General features: G+C 34.1%; 1 protein-coding gene across 1 annotated transcript; it reads left to right on the top strand.

Annotated features, from left to right (window-relative positions):
- The first annotated feature begins 937 nt into the window (after nucleotides 1–937).
- LOC100375730 (trimethyllysine dioxygenase, mitochondrial-like) lies at nucleotides 938–21,641 on the top strand. The gene is made up of 7 exons (XM_085499367.1): nucleotides 938–1,039; nucleotides 4,943–5,255; nucleotides 6,630–6,757; nucleotides 7,864–8,120; nucleotides 17,715–17,863; nucleotides 19,629–19,853; nucleotides 21,246–21,641. The coding sequence occupies exons 2-7, from the start codon at nucleotides 4,948–4,950 to the stop codon at nucleotides 21,517–21,519; spliced, it is 1,341 nt and encodes a 446-aa protein (XP_085355493.1). The 5' UTR covers nucleotides 938–1,039; nucleotides 4,943–4,947; the 3' UTR covers nucleotides 21,520–21,641.
- The last annotated feature ends 1,895 nt before the right edge of the window (nucleotides 21,642–23,536 follow it).

The raw sequence follows: 23,536 nt of genomic DNA on the forward strand, positions 1-23,536 counted from the left end.
GTAAAATTCGTCGTTTTTGTGTAGAAAAATCCTTTGCATACGAACACCTAATTACACGAAGAACCTAGAACACTAAGCCGTGGTATTTGTGTTGAAATTGTCATCTAAGTGTAAGGCCGTCGCTGATTGGCTGCTGAGCTGGAATGCCAATTTTTAGCAGTTCCAAACATGCGCAATTCCAAACATATCCTCGGGGGCGGAGCTACGTCACAGACGTTCCACGTTGCTAAGACGCGCACCACTGTACAATGCATTTCTATGGGCTCTGTGCGCGCTGCTGTGGAACGCCGGTCGAGCCGGTGAAAATTCGAGAAAACAACACGAACTCAACTTTGAAGTAATTCCGAACAACCAAATTTATATATGTTACACACGTAGGGCTAATCTTGTTGCACTGTTCAGAGGAGTCTCAACAATCATCCCAAAGTACCGTTTTCTGCGAGTTTTGGGCCTTTGTTTTCACCGCCGCGGGTTGCCAGGCGGTGAAAATGCCCGGATGTCCGCCCCCGAGGATACGCATGCTCGGGCCTCTGCTTCAAAATATCCGCGTAGATGGGTTGATTCATATTGCTCGGGTATTTCGATTTTCACAGGTTTTAACGCGTTTTAGTTCGAATAAAGGTAATGTAAGTCGATCGATAGTTTCTACCGATGTCATGCTTGAGTTATGTGAAGCGGATCGAAATATAATTTGGGAAATCGTGTTATTTTCGGGAAGTTTCGATGTCATGGTGTCAACGCTTTCCTACCTTGTGTCATTATATGAGTAGTAAGGGAATTTACCGGCGACTGACTAACTATGCCGATCCCACTTTTAATAGGTCATTTTTTATTATCCAGGAAACGTTCCGAGCGCCTGTGTGTTCACGCTCTCCCTGGTTCTGTATGTAGCGCCCTCATCGGTCGTGAGTGCGTGGGCACTGTTCCCGAACGAATAATCGGAATATAAACTTCGATCCGTGGAAGTACAATCGGGTGTTAACAAGTGATTTTTGTAGTGAGATGTGACAAGAAGAAACATTTGTTCGAACATTGAACGGTAGGTTTACATGCTTGTTACTAGGATAAAACGGACCACGACAGTGGCCAGGACAATTTGTGTGACCTAAGACTGTCGAGCTTGGCCGGGACCTTGAACTGGGACCATGGCAAAGATAATTACGGGTATGCAGTTCAAACACAATTTCCTAATTTTTACAAATATGTCATTCAATAATATAATATAATAGAGTCACCTAATAAATTTCGAAGATTTCTACCGTATTGAACATTGATTGGGGTTTACATGTGCATGCTACTGCATGTGGAAATTAGTGTATACAGTATACAGTAAAGCCCATATAAGCATTGTCCTTGATCAAGTTGACATGTTTGTTGCGTTTTTGACTCTGATGTGCGAAGCATACACAATGTATTTTCCACGGTTATCTCAAGAACTACTTTATGGATTTTAATGAAACTTGGTACATATATGCCTGGGACAATGATTAGACCTGATTAGTTTTTAGTTATGAATATTAATTAGCTAATTTGCATAATAATTAGCTTTTCTACTGATAACTCAAAAATTAATCATTGCATTTCAATGAAACTTGTTACATATATGCCCAAGGACATAATGCACAGAAGTGACTAGTGTTCGGATTCAATTAGTGCATACTATTTAAATACCTAATTTGCATAATAGTAATTTTCAGCTATCCACCATTATCTCGAAAGCTAATCATTGCATTTCAATAACATTTTATACATAGATGCCCTGGAAAAATGCATAGTTTTTTTAGTTTTTAGTTGAAATCCATGCATATTAATAACCTAATTTGCATAATATTTTTTTATAATAATATATGGCATTGGACGAAAGATATAACTAACTTATCAGATGACCATATATGGTCATGGGACCTGATTAAATCGTATAACTGTAATATAATATGCACTGCTGCAGAAAAAAACATGCAACCAGTGCTATGGTGAAGGCATTAACAAGAAATAAGCCTAATGTCAGATGACTATATATGATCATGTGACCTCAATAATATGTATTACTGTAATATCTTAAATACTGTTATAGATATGCAACTTGTCTGCATATTAATTAGATAAATTGCATATCATTAAACCATTTGAGCTCAAAAGTCAACTTTTGTCACCATTCACAAAATAGTTCTACATACCATATGTGCATATTAATTAGGTAATTTGCATATTATTAACCCTTTGAACACCAAAGTCAACCTTTGTGATCATTCACAAAATAGTTCTTTATATCGTATGTGCATATAAATTAGGTTATTTGCATATCATTAACCATTTGAGCTCTGAAGTCAACTTTTGTCATTATTCACAAAATAGTTCTATATACCGTCTGTGCATATTAATTAGGTAATTTGCATATCATTAACTATTTGAGCTCCAAGGTAAACTTTTGTCCCTATTCATAAATTTTGAACCCACAACAAATTTTTCTAAAATTTTGATCAAAACTTGTAACCAATAGGAAATTATGTCCAAATGGACCAAATTATCCCCAAAAACTAATATAGAATAATACATAACAGTCAAAATGTTGCACTAAAATTCATAGGTCTCAGAGAGTTAAATGTAAATGACAAAGGCAAGTCTGTGATGAAAATAAGACATATTTCAATGATTTTGCTTGCAATAAATGCTTTGTATGTATTAGAGATGTACTTCTATTTTAGTAAATACAGTGTTCCTTATTTGTACTTCATGCTTCCAATACCTTCAGCACACAGGAGTCCTTTGTAAGCTTTTTTGGATTTTTTTAGTTTTGTGTGTGTGTCAGATTCTTGTTCCACCAGTATCTTAAAAACCACTTGTTTGATTGATATAAATAAACTAATTTTTGGTACATTGTCATGCATACTAATTAAGTCATTTGCATAGTAATTTACCAGATTCAGCAAGTTCATTGTGTAACAAGTTTGCTCATATGAACTGAAATTTAATTAGGAAATAGATGCCATTTATAGTATAGTAACATGTCCGATAATAGTTTGAAATTAATCTGTGCATATTAATGATCTAATTTGCAAAATCTTAATCAAAATGAGTTTTCATTACCTTTGTATTTTAGTTGTGTCTGTGTGTGTATGCATGCATGCATTTGTGGTGTCAACATTATGACTACTTTCATTTAACTTTACACCTAAGTGATGACAGACCTCACTATTTTTCATTATTCGTATTAATATTTAATCAAATTTAAGCCAAGTTTGCATAGCTTAGAGTTAGTAAAGGGAGGAAGGTATGGTACAATTTATATTAAAGTGAGGAAGTCATCACCTACGCAGATGGCCATAGCGTGTCGCTGTTTTACGTCTACCTATGAGCCTTTGTGTTTTTTGCGTGGGACTCAATTCCCTTTGCTTTAATATTAATATTAATATAATTGTACCATATCTACCCCTTCACAAACATTTCTATAGTCACAGGAAAGTCAACTTTTATTTAGAGTTATGTTTTAATCTAAACTTAACACAACTACCGGATATATTAAACGTTAATTTAACTATATTAAACGTTAATTTAACTATATTAAACGTTAATTTAACTATATTAAACATTAATTTAACTATATTAAACATTAATCCAACGTGTGTCGTTACAACAACGGTGTATATGCGTGTGTCTGTTCCACTGATATCTCAAGAACCAATTATCATATTTTAAGGAAACTTGGTACATAGATGCCCTGGGATATTGTGCAGGCCTGATTAATTTTTGGTTGAAACCTGGCTTATTAATTACTGCACATTGTTCCAAATACAGAGGAAATTTATTTTCTAGGAGATATTTTTGTTCAAAAACGATTTTCTGTTTATTGTTATTAGCTTAATTCAGATGCCATATGTACATAGTCTGCATATTCATTCCATATGAACACACATTTCTGCACATAACTCACATTCTAGTAATTTTGTCAAGAAATGTATTGACATATTTCCTAGCTTTAGATTTTTTTTTGGCAATTTCGGCCTCGCGGACATTTGGTCTCGTGAACCTTCGGACAACTGGGATGACATATATACATCAACCCGGAAACATTGTGTTAATAATATGCTCTTATGTAAGTGACAGAGGTGCTTCTATTGGAGATGCTCTTCTAATAGAGCAAATACATTAATTGTTTTATTTGAAATAAACAGTGATGACATAAATAGTACTTTCGTATTAATATGGGCATAGATTTTGGCACTATCCAGGTATAAAAATGGTCACACTTTTGAGCACTCGGGGGCACCTCCCTACCCAGCTATGTATCAACTGTTAGTACTGTTATTCTGCAATCTATACTTTCTCTATTTGCTTTCTAGTTACTGTACTGAGTAATCATAATTAAAATGACTGAAGATTTGTATAACAAATTTAGGCATTCCCTAGCCTGTGCTAACCACTGTTTCCTCTCGTGCATAAACGCATTTGGGTCTATCCGGTATGCAAACAAAAATTTTGTAATACACAGTGCTATCATGTAAGTGCTCTGAGCTATAGCTTTAGACTCATTATAGTTGACTAAAATGCTGTTGTGAATATTGAACTTTTATTGGTCGTAGCTCAACATTAAATTACCCTATCGCAACAACTAAAATGGTTTACAGGAATGTTCTCAGATCATAAATAAATATAGACTGATTTAACGAAAAATTTATTTTCAAAAACATGAGACATTTTGTTACAGGTAAAGATTATTTTTTATTGAAAATTTATCAAAAAAAATATGAAAAGCAAACTAATCATATTATGAAGAAAATTTTTATTTTTTGTTGAATTGAAGTTTTTGAATTGTTCTACATTTTTGATTTCGAATTAAAAAAAATCTGTGCTTCTATTTTGAGAAAAAAGAGGTCATTTGTTTGGTTGACGTCTCCTGATTATTTAATTGCTTATCTAATTTGATCGTTTCATTTCTCTCTAGTCACCATGTTGAGAGCCAATCGACAATTGCGTGCAGGACAACAATTGATGTTTACTGGTTTATCTCCTCACTACAAGCCAATCACAAAGATATATTCTGCTAAAGTTTGTTATTCCTCATTTTCACCTACATATGTTCCCGTAGCAACTGCTTCTGTTTTACGGCATAGTCCAGTTGCGCACAATTTGGTATCTAATCGATGGTTGCAGAGTGATGCGTCTCAGGGGGTATCATTGTATGATACACATCTTGAAATACACAATGCAGGAAAAAATATTCAACTGAATTATGTCTGGATGAGAGATCATTGTCGGTGAGATAATATTATGGTTACTAGAGAATATGTCCTGTGTGAGTGTGCAATTGTACTGTACATTTTTTTCTAAGCAATGAATTTAGGGGCAAATTTCAATCAAACTTGGCACGAAAATCACACATGGTGATTTACTCAAGTTACTGTAGCTATTTTTTTTTTTTGTAAATTAAATTAATTTTTTTTATGAATATCTTATGATATTTATATGTATTCAATGAACCAAGTTGAGTACAGCCATAAGAGTGGTCTCAGTGAGAGTAAGCTCATTTCCATATACCGGTAATACATTCCCATATGGTTACATGCTTGTTTTGAACAGGCAGATTTCAACCATACATCAAAGAAAATGCATTATGCTTTACATGGGAGTTTATAGTTTTGAGTGATGATCTTCAGAAATGATCCATGTATGATAACTATTTTTTTTAAATTATTTAACTTTTTGGAGACTTTTAGGCTATGATGACTACCGGTATAAAATAATGATACGAAATAACGTTGTTGCATGATGTAGTAAGGTAGCTCACAATTGTCACAAACAATTAAATTTACCTGGTACATATATTTAATACAGCTAATACATGACTATAATTTGAAATGTATTATTTCTCTCCCTACCATCAACTTTAACAGTTTGTTCCTCTTCAGTAACGCTTTGGTTTGATAGGATTATGTAGAATAAAAATACATGCATGAAAGAATTTGTTTAACAAAAACAAAACAAAAAAAACAATAGCGCATAGACATTATATATCGATGGAAATGAACATCATTGCACAAGCAAAGCAATATACCGGTATATGCGAAGGACTACAATTACTGTAAAATACTTTATTTTAGCTGAAATTAATTTTCGCTGAATAGATTTTTTGGGTGTTTCGCATGGAATATATGTTTACTCAGTTTTGGCGAGTTGAATGTAAAATATAGTGAATATTCGCTGAATTTTATTTTCACTGAATCATTCCTACAACGAAAATTAATTTCATATTTATTTGATATTTTGTTCTCATCTCTAATTATAAACAGCACATATGAGATTATTGTTTTTGATTTGCAGACATATTTATTCTTAAATTAGTCAATGTAAAAATGAATATTTCTGGTTGATGATTTTGCTGTGTAGTGTTTAGGCACAAAGGTTTACGTACATTATGCTAATAATATGCTAATGATATGCTAATAGTGCCATGTTAGATCTAAAATTTTACAATACTGTATTTGCTCTGTTGAGCAAACATTCACCAAAAAATTCACCAACAAATTCACCAAAATTACAGTATTTGTTGACTTCTCTTGACCATAACTTGCTTCTTTTATTTATTTATTTATTTATTTATTTATTTATGTGGTAATTTTACTCATTCACAGGTGTGCTAAGTGTTACAATGATGTGACAAGGCAGAGATTGTTTGACATCACAACTATCGATATGAATATTCAACCCAAAAATATGAAGATTAAAAAGAATGGGGATAACCGTGAGCTCCACATAGTGTGTAGGTATAACACACAGAACCTGAAGTTAACTGTCAAACTGCATAGAGAAGTTTGTTATCTGAAATAATTAGAAACAAATTTTTGTTAATTTTTTACGACAATTGATTGCTTGAAAAATTTTCATTGGTGTTCTTGAGGCAGAAATTTCGTTCTTGAGATTGCCCTCACGGTGAATAAATAGGGTATGCGTACACAAAATGTTAAAGGGAAGTAGAGGTCTGGATTTTGTCACTCCATACATGAAATTTGAGATCTATGAATGAATTCTGGTGATAAAAACAACTTGTATGTGCTGCGAAATGCCCTAAATATCGGGTATAAAACAGGCTGTATAGTAGATGACAAACACCCCTGGTGCCATTTTGCCTCCAGAGGGCCAGCCAATGACATCATCAATATTCATTCTAGTATGTCAATCCCATAGAAGTGCTACTATGAAAGACCTTCTTAACTGACAATTTAAAAGTTGAAACATGGTGAGGTGTTGTGCGTATGAATGCCATAACAATTCATGTTAAGTTTTGAAATCCCAAATGATGTTCTTCAGCCGATTTCTCGCAACCAACATCATGATTTTTCATTTGGGATTTCGTATCTTGTTACGTGTGCTCAGTGATATTTATATAGCGGAGCCTCAAATGCGGATGCTACTACATCGTATTTAGTGCAATTTTGTTCCTGATCATGGGGTAAACTGGGAGACAGAATTTTGTTGGGATCCTTCGTCGTGGAATATATAGAGTACACATGTGTACTAAGAATCCGTCATGAATTGGTGTCCAAGGCCTAGAAGTGGTAACTTCGCTTGATTTAATATTTCCCCCAGGTTTATTTCTCATCAGTACTTAGTCTTCGGCAGGAATACGATATTCAATTGATGCATAACATTGACATAGTGCTGGTGAAATTCGTTGTTGAGCATGTACCCTGACAATGCTAATTCCATTCTTGTGAACTTGTGAGCTTGGCAGCATTATATGTGATGTTTTTGCTCTTGTTGCTCTCTAAGAGACCTCTTCTACCATTTTTGTCCAAGGTCTTATTAGTAATGTAAATTATCAAAAGATGAAAATAAATATGGAATATTCGTTTCATAAATATATAGGGCCAGATAAACATGAAACCGTGTACAGTATGGAATGGTTGGAAAAGAATTCCTACTCTGGTGTCAGTCAATCAGAATGGAGCAAGAAACGAATATTATGGGATGCAGGATCAATCCAGGATTCCATGCCTACAGTTGTTGATTACAAATCTTACATGCAGCATGACGAGTCTTTAAAGCAAGTTTTAGAAAACTTAGTTGTTTACGGATTTGCTGTTGTTGGCGATGATGTTCCTCTGAGTGTCGAAGAAACACAGGTATGTCTGAGCATGTTTTTTTTTATCACATTTGGTTTGGGTTTTTAATACTTGACACTGTGGATTATTTTACTTTTGCGACAAAGTGTAAACTGTGTGAATGCATGCAGTTTAATTTCATTAACTTTAAAGCGAGAGAGCCGTCACCTGCGCACGTGAGGGAATTGAGTCCCAAGCGACGATAACAACACACGCTAAAAACGCAAAGGCTCATGGGTAGACGCTTGTTTGTAAACAATGTCACGCTATGGCCATCTGATGCATGTGCAGGTGACAACTCCCCTGCTTTAAGAAACTTTGGGCTGAATGGATTCATGCTATCATAATACCAAAAATGAGAACAAAATTAGCGTCACCTGATAATTATTTGAGTCAGACATGCCATGGAAAAGTTTTGCATTTTTGCACTGGTCTCCATGGGGAAATAATTTCTTTCATATCTCAAAATTTCGCTCAGTAACATGGAATGAAAATTTCATATTTTATTATTAATAACAATCCCATTGTTAAAACATTTGTGAAAAACAAATATTCAGTTTAGTAAATTTCCAAGTGATAATAGTTTTCAAATATACATGATAGGATGCTGTCTTCCCATAATGCATTGCATATATATGCAGTAACATGCCCAGTAGTGCAAAATTTGAATTTGGCTCATCGTAAAGTCTGTGTAAAAAGTTGAGATGAAAAAATATTTACCGTTTATACTATATTGGCTTCAGTGGAGGTAATTACAAACAGACAGTGTGAAATATATGGAAACGAAACACAGCAATAGGTGTAATTCCTGACATGTGACTACATTTTTCCGAAATGTCTAAATGTGGCGATTTCCTGTCCAGTGGTTTAATACTAAAATGACAAATTTATCATGGTCTGTTCTAATAGAAAGATTAAGATACAATTTTGTACACAATAAGAAAGCTGTTTGTAATTACTGACAGATATTATATTCACCATATGTTATCTATGGTTGCAGGTACATTTTAGTAATAGTACTACCCCGGTATATTTAACCTTTTAATCCCACAAACTAATTCTAAAAATAATACTAATACTAAATAATACTTACTAATTTGTAATTCATGATTTCACCATACTCACTCTTATTTCACATACCGTACTCACATGGTTCATGATTTCACCATACTCACTCTTATTTCACATACCATACTCACATGGTTCATGATACCAGCATACTCACTCTTATTTCACATACCATACTCACATGGTTCATATCACCATACTCACTCTTATTTCACATACCATACTCACATGGTTCATGATATCACCATACTCACTCTTATTTCACATACCATACTCACTGTAAAGGGATTAATGATTCACTGGGTTTTAATTTTGCTTATTTTGCTGACTTGAAAATGCGCTAAATTAAAACCCAGTGAATATGTAAAATTTAGCATAGAACACATTATCTAAATGATAAAACCATGAATTTAAAACCCACTGAATATGCCTGAAATGGTAAATCAGCAAAATTTAAACCCAGTGAAAATTAGTTACAGTAATTTGTAATTCATGATATCACCATACTCACATGGTTCATATCACCATACTAACTCAGATTTCATATCACCACACTCACTCAGATTTCATATCACCATACTCACATGGTTCATATTACCATACTCACATGGTTCATATCGCCACAGTCACTCAGATTTCATATCACCATACTCACATGGTTCATACTACCATACTCACACGGTTCATATCGCCACACTCACTCAGATTTCATATCACCATACCCACATGGTTCATACACATTATCTAAATGATAAAACCATGAATTTAAAACCCACTGAATATGCCTGAAATGGTAAATCAGCAAAATTTAAACCCAGTGAAAATTAGTTACAGTAATTTGTAATTCATGATATCACCATACTCACATGGTTCATATCACCATACTAACTCAGATTTCATAACCAATATGGCCGACTTCCTGTCACAGCACTGCTATTGAGCTCCAGAATTTCACAAATTTTTAACCTACCATAGTTACATCTACCACTACAAGAACTTGTGAAGAAGTCTATGAATGTATGTTACATCACCTTATATGTTATCTGATGTTAGTGATCACTTCAAAAAGCAAAGATCTGGTGTTGAAGAACTTCATATATTGGTAGGTCAAGTCCAAACAATAACAGTGCTATCAAAAAGTGTGTAACATCTCAGAGGTGACTCCTGGAAATCCATGTTATTCAACCAACATAGTTGATTGACACTAAAGAAGTCACAAAGTTTGATTATACAGTCCTCTGGTTTTAGTTAGACACTGGTTCTTGTGTTGAATATCCAAGTCAAGGCTACAGTGCATGAGTTAACATTGTTTACATGAAGAGGCTGATATTGTTTACACTAACAAGCTGATAATCACATTACAAAGGAAGGTCAATCTCAAAATGGGTGATTCTAGGAACAGCATAAGTTTAAGGAGTAAAGAAAATGTTCAAAATCCAGGAGAGATGAGAAAGTTTATTGAAAGATACTTTGGAAAGAAAGTTGAAATTAAATTCAACCACAACAGTGTCACCATACGGTCAAACACAAATATGAAAGAAGTGTGGATGAAAGCGATCAAGGCTGTATTCACTGAAGACAAGTACACTTACATCAAGAAAGGTGAAGAAAAAAGTGAACAACTCCGTATTGCTGATGGTGACAACACAGTTACTATTAAGATGTATGATAATGGCACTTTACTAATACAAGGAAACAATTACAACCAGTGGATGGAAACAGTGGGAAGAGAGATGTTCTCCAAAATACAAGAACTGTTGGGTTTAAATGTGAATTTTGAATCAGCAGAAGTTACTGAAGATACTGTATCAAAAAATACAAGAGCAAGGCGTGATCCTAAAAAACCAATTAGATTCAACGTTGAGGAATACGAACTAGAAGCCAGCACAATTAAACCACAAAAGACACACTATGATGAAAGCAATACAAAAAACGATTCACAAAGTAAAGGACCAACATCAACCAAGCAAAGACCTACAACTCCAACAAGATCTACCAAGCCAAATATTGCTAACACTCCATCCAGAATCCCATGCCGCATCTCGAAAACACCTATTGTAAATAATGGAGGATCCCTGGACAACACAGAGCTAGCAGCAACTTTGTCACAAATGTTCAAGTCCATTCAACAAATTGACAAAAATTACTGTAATATTATGAGATCGGGCTCAATCACACAGGAATTAACGGACAAACTAATGAAAGTGGAAGATAATCTAGCCAAACAATCAAGAGACATACAGAAGATAAATAAACTTCTGGAAAATAAATTGAGAAAGGATGAAGCAACTAAACCAGGTACTGGCACAACTATACAGAATGGGGAAACCATAGCCACACTGATGAGCAAAATTGACAGAATAGAGAGAAGCATAACAAGTATTGAGAAAAGTTTTATAAACAACGATAAAGCCATATCAAAAATAACAGCTCTACAAGAATCCACCAAGTCATGTGTTGAAAAGGAAAAAGAAATCCTAACCAAGCTGCAACAAGACAGAAATTACTTACAACAACAGCTTGAAAAGAGGGGGGAAGAAATTGACATATTGCAAAGTGAGAATGACAAACTACAGAAAGATATCAGAGAACTGAGGCATGATACACAAGACAACTACACAAGAAACCAATACAGTGTACTTGCACCAGAAGACAACAGTGATGATAGTCAAACTACCGGTAACACCTCTACCAACAGTGAATTCACAACTGTCACTAAGAAGATCAGATCATCTAGAAAGGTACAAACATTAATAATTGGTGATTCAATGCTAAAGGACATTAATGCTAGAGGAGTTTATAGAAATACACAGGTTAAGACATTACGTGGACGGAAGATAAAGGACATAACAGATCACATCCAAAAAGCATCTATTGTAAAAGAGGTTGAAAATATTGTGATTCATGTTGGCACCAACAACTTGGCCGATAAACACAAAGTTGATGAGTGTATGGAAGAATACACCACCTTGATTGATACTATCAGAGAAAAGAACCCCACAGTCAAGATTAGCATATCATCGGTTATTCACAGAAAAAATGATGTAGCTACTAACAAAATAATAGACAATTTCAACAGTAGATTGAAGAAGATTAATGGAAATAATGTACATTTCATCAACAACAACAATATTACTTCTGAAACTCACTTGATTGATGCAGTACATTTAAACAAACGTGGAACAGCTGAGCTGGTGAAAAACATCAAAGACACTATTGGGCCACTGATTGGAGTCAACAGACAAGAAAAAACAAATCACTGGTACAACAATGCAAGACATCGTCACAACAGAAGTTATGATACACCCAAGGAAGTGCATATACCAAGAAACAACAAGGAACAATACAGACCAAGAAACAACGAGGAACAGTACAGACCAAGAGACAATGAGCAACACTACAGACCAATAGATCCAGTTCCATTTCATATGCAGTTTCCTTTAACATCGTTCCTTGGCTACTCACCACCTTCACATTGGCCAGGAATGTACGGTCATAGACCACACTTCCCCAATTAGAATTAATATGTGCTGTCAGAAAACTAGGAAGAATATTAACATTTCACAACGGAGATCATTATCATTGTCTTATTGGAACATACAAAGTTTAGCCAGGAAAACTCAGGAAAATGACTTCATTAAAGACATTAATTGTCACGACATTGTTGGTCTTGGTGAAACTTGGCTTGACAAACACTCTGCATCTTCATTCAATATACCTGGATATTACAATTACTCAATAACAAGGAACAATCACACAGGTGGAGGACTAACAATCTTAATCAAGCAGGATATCAAACAAGGAGTGAATATCATTGAAAATACATCTTCTGAAGAAAAATTCTGGTGTAAACTAAAGAAGAAATTTTTTGGTCAACTTAAGGATACTTATCTCTGTTTTGTTTATAATCCCCCACTGAACTCAAAACACTGCAATCCTGACTTTTTTGAACACTTGGAGAAGGACATATCTAAATTCTCACAGTTTGGTAACATTGTTATTCTAGGAGACTTTAACAGCAGAACTGGTATGTTAAAGGATTATGCTGATTTTGATGATAGATTTTTACCATTACCATTTTCACCAGATAATAATGACACAATAACAGTTCGTAACAATCGAGATACTACAGTCAATGCATACGGTAAAGCTTTAATTGACCTTTGCAAAAATTGTGATATGAGGATACTGAATGGCAGAATGCCAGGAGATTGTAGTGGTAACATAACATGTTACCATTACAATGGAGTAAGCACAGTTGATTACGCCCTGTCGTCTTGTGATATTATTGATTATTTTGATTATTTTAAAATCCATGACTTTACTTATCTTTCAGACCATTGCCAGATTTCTTGCCAACTTAAATTAAATAAGATTATTAAATTACATAAAACCAATAATAATGATTTACATAATTTACCTAAAAGCTGGGTCTGGGATAAACTTTCAGTTTTTAATTACCAGGATAACCTTGCTTCAACACATAGTCAACATAAAATAAATTCCTTCTTAACTAACAAATATACATTAGATAGTAAGGGAATAAATGATGCAGTAAATAATTTTAATTCATTAATTACTGAGTCTGCAGACAGAACATTTAACAAGAAATCTAATAAAAGTAAGAAGCAGAAACCTAAAAAGAAAAAATGGTTTGACAGAGACTGCATGGTACTCAAAAAAGATCTTGTTAAAACAGCCCAATTAGTTAATAAATTTCCTTTCGATACTAGGTTGAGAGACTTATTTTATAGAAGAAAAAAGAAATTTAAAAAACTAATTAAATTAAAGAAAAAACAAGAAGAAAACTTAATTGTGAATAAACTTATTAACTTAAATAATACTAACCCTAATCAATTTTGGAAAGTTATTAATCAATTAAGAGAATCAACTCATGAACAAGCAAGCCATATTTCACCAGAAGAATGGAATAGGTATTACAGTAAATTAAATGCCTGTGAGACCAATAACAATTATCATAATAACATAATTTCTGAAATTACATCACTTGAAAATAGGGAACCTTTAGCAACTAAATTGAATAGCACAATTACAGATGAAGAAATTAAATTAGCTATTAAAAAACTTAAGTCAAAAAAGGCAGCAGGGTATGATGGATACTGTCCAGAATTATTGAAACAAAGTTCAGACTTCCTGATTAAACCACTACAAAAACTTTACAACCTCATCTTGGATTCAGGTATTTACCCAGATATCTGGAACATCAGTATCATATCACATATTTTTAAGAAGGGAGATAGAGCAGAGCCTGGTAATTATAGGGGAATATCTGTTTCCAGTTGTGTGGGTAAGACATTTTGTGTTATTATGAATAATAGAATTCAACAGTTTATGGACAAAAACAATATTTTACATTCCAACCAAGCTGGCTTTCGAAAAGGTTTCCGCACCACTGATCATATTTTCACTCTAAAAACAATTGTACATAAGTATCTAAAGCAAAATGGAAGACTATACACTTGTTTCATAGACTTCCAGAAAGCTTTCGATACTATTTGGAGAAATGGTTTATTTTACAAACTTCTGAACAGTGGTATAGACGGGAAAATTTATAATATTATTAAATATATGTACTTAAATACAAAGGCCTGCATACGATTTGGAAACAAGACTTCTTCTGTTTTTGAGACAACTAAGGGAGTAAAACAAGGCTGTGTAATCAGCCCTATGCTTTTTAACATCTATATTAATGACTTAAATGATGTATTACAGGATAGTTCAATAGACCATGTTTCACTAAATGACACTAAAATTAGCTCACTCTTCTACGCAGATGACCTAGTTTTACTTTCCACAACAAACAATGGTCTTCAAAAAGCATTAGATATTTTATCAGACTACTGTTCTAATTGGAAACTTAGTGTCAATTTAACAAAAACAAAAATTGTTATTTTCAGAAAAAGAGGTTTAAAAACACATGATAAATTTCTATATCTTGGAAATCATATCAACTGTGTTAACTCCTATAATTACTTAGGTGTTACAATGCAGTCCAATGGGAAATTTACTGAAGCCAGACAAAACATGGCAGATAAAGCCAACAGAGCCTTATATGCAATGTTAAGACACATTCCACCTGAATGCAACTGTAAAACATTTATCTATCTGTTCAGAACATGTATTCTTCCGGTACTCATTTATGGTTCAGAAATTTGGGGAATTGAAGTTTTGGATGAAAACAAATGGGACAAAACTACAAGTGAAAAACTACATTTGAAATTCTGTAGAAATATTCTAGGCCTAAATAAATTTGGTGCAAATTTAGCTTGTAGGGCAGAGTTGGGCTGTTTCCCATTACTAATAGACACCAAGAAAAACCTTATCAAGTATTGGTTACGCATACAAGGGCTTCCAGATAAATGTCTTACAAAACAAGCATATTATGAACAAATGAAATTCAATTTACCATGGTGTTCATCGGTTCAGAATTTAGTTATTGACTCAAGAATTCAAACTAGTAAAACAGATTTGAATATAAAGAACATTGATAAGACTTTAAAAGAAAACTATATTACATTTTGGAAACAGAATGTCAATCAAGAAAACACAAAACTAAGAACATATGCAAAATTCAAAAACACTTATAATTTTGAGTCATACTTAAATTGTCTTCCGAAAAAACATCAAGTCTGCATGTCACGCTTCCGAACAAGTAACCATTGTTTGGCTATTGAAAAAGGAAGGCACACACAGCCAAAAACTCCCATTGAAAAAAGAATTTGTAATTTATGTTCCCAAAATAAAATAGAAGATGAAGTTCACTTCCTTTTAGAATGTGATCGGTACAAATATATTAGACATGAATTGCTCACAGAAATTACATTAACTAATGCAGGAGATAAATTGAGTAATTTTATATTTTTGATGAGCAACAAGGACTCCAAGGCAATTAAATGTATGGGGACCTATCTACTTAAAGCCATGGAATACAGAAAACTTTAACGTATCTATTTATATTGTATTGTAATTGTGTTGTGTACGTATATATTTATTGCTTTTTACCAAAAGAAATATTGTAATTTCTAAGGATGCAATAAAATTTGATTATTATTATTATTATTATTACCATACTCACATGGTTCATATCGCCACAGTCACTCAGATTTCATATCACCATACTCACATGGTTCATATTACCATACTCACACGGTTCATACCATCATACTCGCATGGTTCATATCACCATACTCACATGGTTCATATCACCATACACACATGGTCCATATTACCATACTCACATGGTTCATATCACCATACTCGCATGGTTCATATCAACACACTCACTCAGATTTCATATCACCATACTCACTTGTGATTCTTGATACAATGTATCACTATACTCATTCATAATTTATGATATTACCATACTCATACTTATTCATATCACCAGTCACTCACGATTCATGATATCATCATAGTCACTCACGATTCATGATATCACCAGTCACTCACAATTCATTATATCACCAGTCACTCACGATTCATGATATCATCAGTCACTCACGATTCATTATATCACCATAGTCACTCACGATTCATGATATCATCAGTCACTCACGATTCATGATATCACCATAGTCACTCACGATTCATGATATCACCAGTCACTCACGATTCATGATATCATCAGTCACTCACGATTCATTATATCACCATAGTCACTCACGATTCATGATATCACCAGTCACTCACAATTCATGATATCACCATAGTCACTCACGATTCATGATATCACCATAGTCACTCACAATTCATTATATCACCAGTCACTCACAATTCATGATATCACCATAGTCACTCACAATTCATTATATCACCATAGTCACTCACGATTCATGATATTACCATAGTCACTCACGATTCATGATATCACCAGTCACTCACGATTCATGATATCATCAGTCACTCACGATTCATTATATCACCATAGTCACTCACGATTCATGATATCATCAGTCACTCACGATTCATGATATCACCATAGTCACTCACGATTCATGATATCACCAGTCACTCACGATTCATGATATCATCAGTCACTCACGATTCATTATATCACCATAGTCACTCACGATTCATGATATCACCAGTCACTCACAATTCATGATATCATCAGTCACTCACGATTCATGATATCACCATAGTCACTCACGATTCATTATATCACCATAGTCACTCACGATTCATGATATCATCAGTCACTCACGATTCATGATATCACCATAGTCACTCACGATTCATGATATCACCAGTCACTCACAATTCATGATATCATCAGTCACTCACGATTCATGATATCACCATAGTCACTCACGATTCATTATATCACCATAGTCACTCACGATTCATGATATCACCATAGTCACATGGTTCATGATATCACTATACTTATTCATAATGCATGATATCACCATAGTATTAAACTCATAATTCATGATATTGCAATACTCATATATATATATATATATATATATATGTCTGTTTTGGCATTGATGAATTGTTTTCTTTTTGTTTTTGCTTTGTCAGAAAGTCGCAGAACGAATAAGTTATGTTCGTGTGACTTTGTATGGTAAAATGTGGAGTTTCTCATCCAATTTACAAATGTTGGACACTGCATATACCTCTGAAGGATTACGGGCACATGTTGACAACACATATTTTAATGACCCAGCTGGGTAAGTTCACATAATCCTGATAATTTGCAATGCCACAACTAAAGCAATCATAACAATGCAATTAATGATTTGCGATCTATCATAAGTAAAGCTAAAATTTGTATATTTTTAATAATCATGGAGCTAATAAGACGGCAAATGAAATGCTATTGAAGTCAGTTTAAAGGTAAATGTGTTTTGGCATTATGTTTAGGGTTTAGCTTGATATAAAGTGACCCCCTCGCTAAGTCGTGTCTCAGTAAGTCGTGATTTTGGCAAAGTTTTGGGAGTTGGATGGCTCTCAAAAATTTTATTGTGTTTTGCCGGCAGTTTTGAATTGAAAGAACAAATGTTTTGTTGCATTTTGTATTTAATTGGCCGTCGTTAAAAGGCGGAAGGAGACAACTTAACATCTACTGTCCATCAATTACTGTGGTACAAAGGTTGACGGCGCTTAGACTCAAGGTGTCGACGGTGGCGTCAAGTCACGACTTCTCATACTTCCCAATGATATAGCTTTTTAAAACTCACTACAATGAGTTTAAACAATCACTCTGATCTTGAGTTTTCAACTGAGCAGCATGTCTAAGCGAAACCTATGCAGTCTGTCCATATGTAAAAAACTAGCAGCGATCGACTGTGTCAAGAAAGGTGAAACCAACTCAATTCGTGGGTGGGTAAAGAATGAAAAAAAGCAGAGAAAATTTGTTTTCAAAGTTGACCAAGAGGCAAACTGAACAGAAATTACGCGAAATTATTCAACAATGATAACATCGATAGAGCTGTTTACGTATGGTTTCTGTAAGAACGGTCTGTGGGAACTCCACTCTCTGGTCCTGTCATCCGATGCAGAACATGCATCCTCACCAAACAACTCAGAGGTGATGATTTTAATTTGAGTCCAGGTCGGGGTAGTTCTGGCGGTGGCAAAAAAGACGAGGACAATCTGATGCTAAGCTTGATCTGTGGACATGGACGCTGTGATGATTTTCAACTTTGCACGCGAAGTCAGACAGTCCATGCACTTCGACCTCTTTGTATTTATGTGAACTTTATTTAGGTTTCAAGTAAGTTGAAGATGTCAAATCAATTTAGAAACATAGCTGAGCGACCAATGTGATATTTGGATAACTAATTTTTGGGTGTTTTGTATGAAATTTATTTTCATTGATTTTTGACAAGTTGAATGTAAAATATAAGAAAAAGGTATATTCGCTGGATTTTATTTTCACCGAATCATTCCTTCAGCGAAAATAGCAAAATTTAGCATTTACCGGTATTCACTCTTGTATGCATATGGGAAAAGTACATTGCCGTACAGGGTGACTATACTAAGATACAATAAACAGTCAATAATAATATAATAAAATAAAAGGTTACGAGCACAGAATGAACATAGAAGTGTTCGTTATGATTCAAACATGGTTAAGTTACAAGTAGAATGGTACAAGACTGTTTGTTCATTGAGTTTTTGAAAATACCAAAATACCTCTATTTTATATGTGAGAATCATTACTTACAAGTTGTGCTGGACATGATTTCTGTTCAAATTTAGAACATTGGTAGCATAAATTTTTTCATGATTTTTTTTCTTGAAAATTTACCTAAGATTATTTTGACTTATGTTTGATTTCACAAAGATGCAAGATTATTTTTTGTCAAGATCTTATTCAATGTGGCTGAGTAGCTTCCGTTTTCATTTTTTTTTTTTGCATAATTCTTCTCACCTGTATATCTTCAATGGACAATTCCATTTAGGTTCAAACTTTCTTTGCATTTAATATAGAATTCAAGTATTCCATGTTTTGACTCACGATGGTGATGGTGGCAAGACTGTACTCGTAGATGGATTCAAAGCTGCTGAGAACTTGAAAACTAAAAATCCAGAGTACTACGACATTTTAAGTCGTGTTGGTTTAAAACATCAATTTATTGACAGAGACATCCACGTAGCTGCCACTGGACCAATACTATATCATGATCCAGTTTCCAATGAATTATCACAAGTTAGGTAAGTATAATGGTAATAGTACAAGTTGCATTAAAACATTTACACATATCATTTTCCCCAAACTTGAAAAAATAATACTAAAATGTCCACTTTACCTAAACTTATGTTAATTCTGGACTAACTGGCATGATTTAGCATTTTCAAAAATGTATAAGATTTAATGATTTCAATTTTCTGATATAAAATTAGTTTATAATTACTGGTACCTAATTATACAAATATGTAAGCTGGAATTACTAATTTGTACTCTGCAATGAATTAGGAAGGTTCACCTATCAAATTGTTATTGTGAATATTCTTAATGTCATTGTGTTGTATATTCTGAGTTGTTGGCGTTTTGAAAAAAAAAGTGACCATGCGTTTGACGATGGTCGACTCTGAACTAACATGGTCGTTGATGGTCAGAAACACCAGATGAAAGTTGATCATGGTTAACCATGGTTAAGTCTTGTGTAACAAAACGTAGCCGACCAATGGTAACTGCATGATCAACTACCATGGTGCTACAAAATGGTGGAACTGCCTTTGATATTGACATTTTCTGTTATTTTGTTTATTTAGAAAACAAAAATTAGGAAACAAAAGCAAAAAAATGCACACAAATTTCTTTTGGCAGTCCTCCAAAAATATGAATCCCGTGCTCGTGGTTTAAACCAATGAATTGTTTTGATTTCATTCACCATGGCCTTCCACTGCTATAAAAGGCCTGCACAGACCTAAATATGTCATAAGACAAACACAACTCGAGCTTTGGTCTTCTTCTAATCCAGTCTCTCCTTTCATGTCCTTCTTCAGAATTTTCATATGTGAAACGTGTATATTTATTAGTAATTATCAAGGTCATCTCAAGATCACATGTCACATTTTGGAGATATCTGAATAATGTTATTATTGCTGCCACTGCCCTCTACACTTGTCAATTACAGCGAAGCCCTACCGACTGCAACATTGCTTGTTAATTTTTCAACTTATTCGACTTATTCTTGAAAACTACAAATGTTGTGCAGACTATACTTAGATTTGTTTATTTCATGATGATATCTTCAATTCATTCATTTTGATGAATATTTTTGGTAAAAAGTGATATTTTCGAATTCTTGTTAAAAACCGCAAGTTCAATTACTTTGATATTATACATATAGGTACTACAGGTAGATCTCTCTCAGATTTGTTCATTTCATGATATCTTTAATTCTCTAATTTTGATGAATATTTTTGGTAAAAAGTGATATGTTCGACTTCTTGTTTTCAACTTCCCTCAGATTTGTTCATTTTCTAATATCTTCAGTTCTTTAACTGAAATGTGCATTGCTTACAGCAGAGCTATCTCAGCTGCGAGGCTGCTTCCGCTGTTTTTTTTTTTGCTTGAACATTTTTGCTCTTTCTTCGTAGATTTAATACATATGATAGGACAACAATTAGTCACCTTGACAACCATAATTTGATGGCATTTTACCATGCATTATCCAGCTATGCTAAGGAAGTAGCATCATCTGAGAATGAACTGTGGTTCAAATTACGACCCGGCAACGTTTTATTGGTGGACAACTGGAGAGTGATGCACGGCCGCTCTTCTTTTACTGGTTATCGGCACATTTGTGGATGTTACATGCCGAGGGATGATCTAATTGGTCGGTTCAGAACTCTGCTGGGGATGAAGATCTGAAGCGTACAAGTTAATTTAATAACAGATTAATATACATGTATAAATTAAGTATTACACTCGAAGTTCTTTAAACTTCCAGATTCTTAAAACCTGAGGCATATTCAGCTGTGCTTGATACAAGGCCACAAACATTGTCTATGCTTTTTTTAAAAGGCTTTTGTCAGAATTTTAGGAAAAAACTAAATCAAATATAAGCTCATCTTTTTAGATAATTTTAAATGAAACAAGCCATGCATGGCACAGTCTCAGTTTGTTATTTAAGAGTATAGATCCAGATTATGATGATTTTTTTAACATTAAAATGATTGACATCTTGTATGTGATGGTAAAATGAGTACTTGTCCATATTGAGGGATATTGCTCTGGAACAGCAATAATTAAAACAAAATGGCCAACTGGTGGTCTGTATATCTATGATGTACCAGTATAATGAATATATATAAAATTTGAACATAATCAGTCAAAGCAAGTCAAAGATATGGCACTATAGAACCGCATTGATTAAAACAAAATAGCCGCCAGTCGGCCATTTTTAATCTGATCTGAAAAGCAAAATGACTTGCATCAGGTTCCATAATGTGCAATGTATGTACCAAGTTTGAACAAAACCCATCTGTAAGAGGGAGAGAAATGCCTGATTTTTTCAGTACAAAAATGGCCACCATTCAGCGCAAGATTTATCTAGTTTTAAATTTTGCAAGCTATTTTCAGTTATAATCATACATATTCATTTGTAGTCCTGAAGAAGCCATACATTTAGGGCTGAACGTTGACTCCATTAGGCCAGAAAAAACAACTTATGTTGCCCTCAAGTCGGAAAATTGATCGGTCAGATTATTTTTTTTTTTTTAAACTCATGAAAACTAAGGGTATCGCAATAGCCGAGGTATATGGGGAAAAAAACGCAACCTGATATTTCATATTTTTCAGTCGGCCGCTGAGGGTAACAATTGTTTTTTGGCCTTATTGGTTGGGCACGTAAATACCAGTAGATACACCAAGTGGGAGTTTTGATGTGCATTTTTTCAGTGTATACATTTATTAATCCACAATACATGCTACTTGGGATTGTCTGATTTACCACCATTGTCTATTGCCCTGAAAAATACAGGTTGTATATATCATTATGAAAATCTTGAATACCCCAAAAAATGTGTAAGCTTATTCTCAGAGGCAAATCTTTCTAGTTTACAAAAATTTTATCAATTTACTTTATCATATAAAATTGCCATGCCTGGGCCAGTCAAAGAGCCACAAATACACCAAAGTCCAGTTTTTAATCATATACTAGTAATGCGGAACTAGATCTGATGTAAATTGGACCTTGATGCATACATCTTGTTTTATTAATCATGTTGAAAAAAAAATCAAAGGGCAATAGCTGTGATTTTGAATATTTCTTGTTCAACTACAATCATAACCAAATCTTACCGAATTGTTGTTTTAGACAATGGGAACCTTAAAAATAAAATATGATAGACTACTTTTATAAATCGGCACATAAAATCACCAGTGATAGACTTGGCTTCTTAGCCTGGTGGCACATTTGACATTTATTCCTCACCAAGGTGTCATCCTGTACTGTAATACAAAGGTTAACTTGACAAAACCAGATTTCAATAGATGGCGCCCTCTGGATGCAACCTTTGTTTTTCACTTGCAAATATTTTAATGTAGATCTGTATACAAGATACATGGCATGTTTTCAGGGTTCAAATTTTAGCAATGGCACCAACACTGGAAACTAGTTATAGGCCAATTGGCCTGTCACTCATTTGATAATATACAACACTATTGTACATTAGTAACATTCAGATTTCCACTGAAACTATCAGGTCTGCACATCACACCCTATCATTTGAAATCCAATTGGTTCCCGAGATACCTGAACTGCAACAACTCCCATTGCATGCTTTGCACACATCAAATATACATCTTGTCGTATGCAAATTACTTCACTTGCCACAGGCAGGAATAGTTCCAACAAATATGCAAGACTTGTTGACGGACCACAATA

The sequence above is a fragment of the Saccoglossus kowalevskii genome, chromosome 1, assembly GCF_978046115.1.
Source record: "Saccoglossus kowalevskii chromosome 1, keSacKowa6.1, whole genome shotgun sequence".
Classification (NCBI taxonomy): domain Eukaryota; kingdom Metazoa; phylum Hemichordata; class Enteropneusta; family Harrimaniidae; genus Saccoglossus; species Saccoglossus kowalevskii.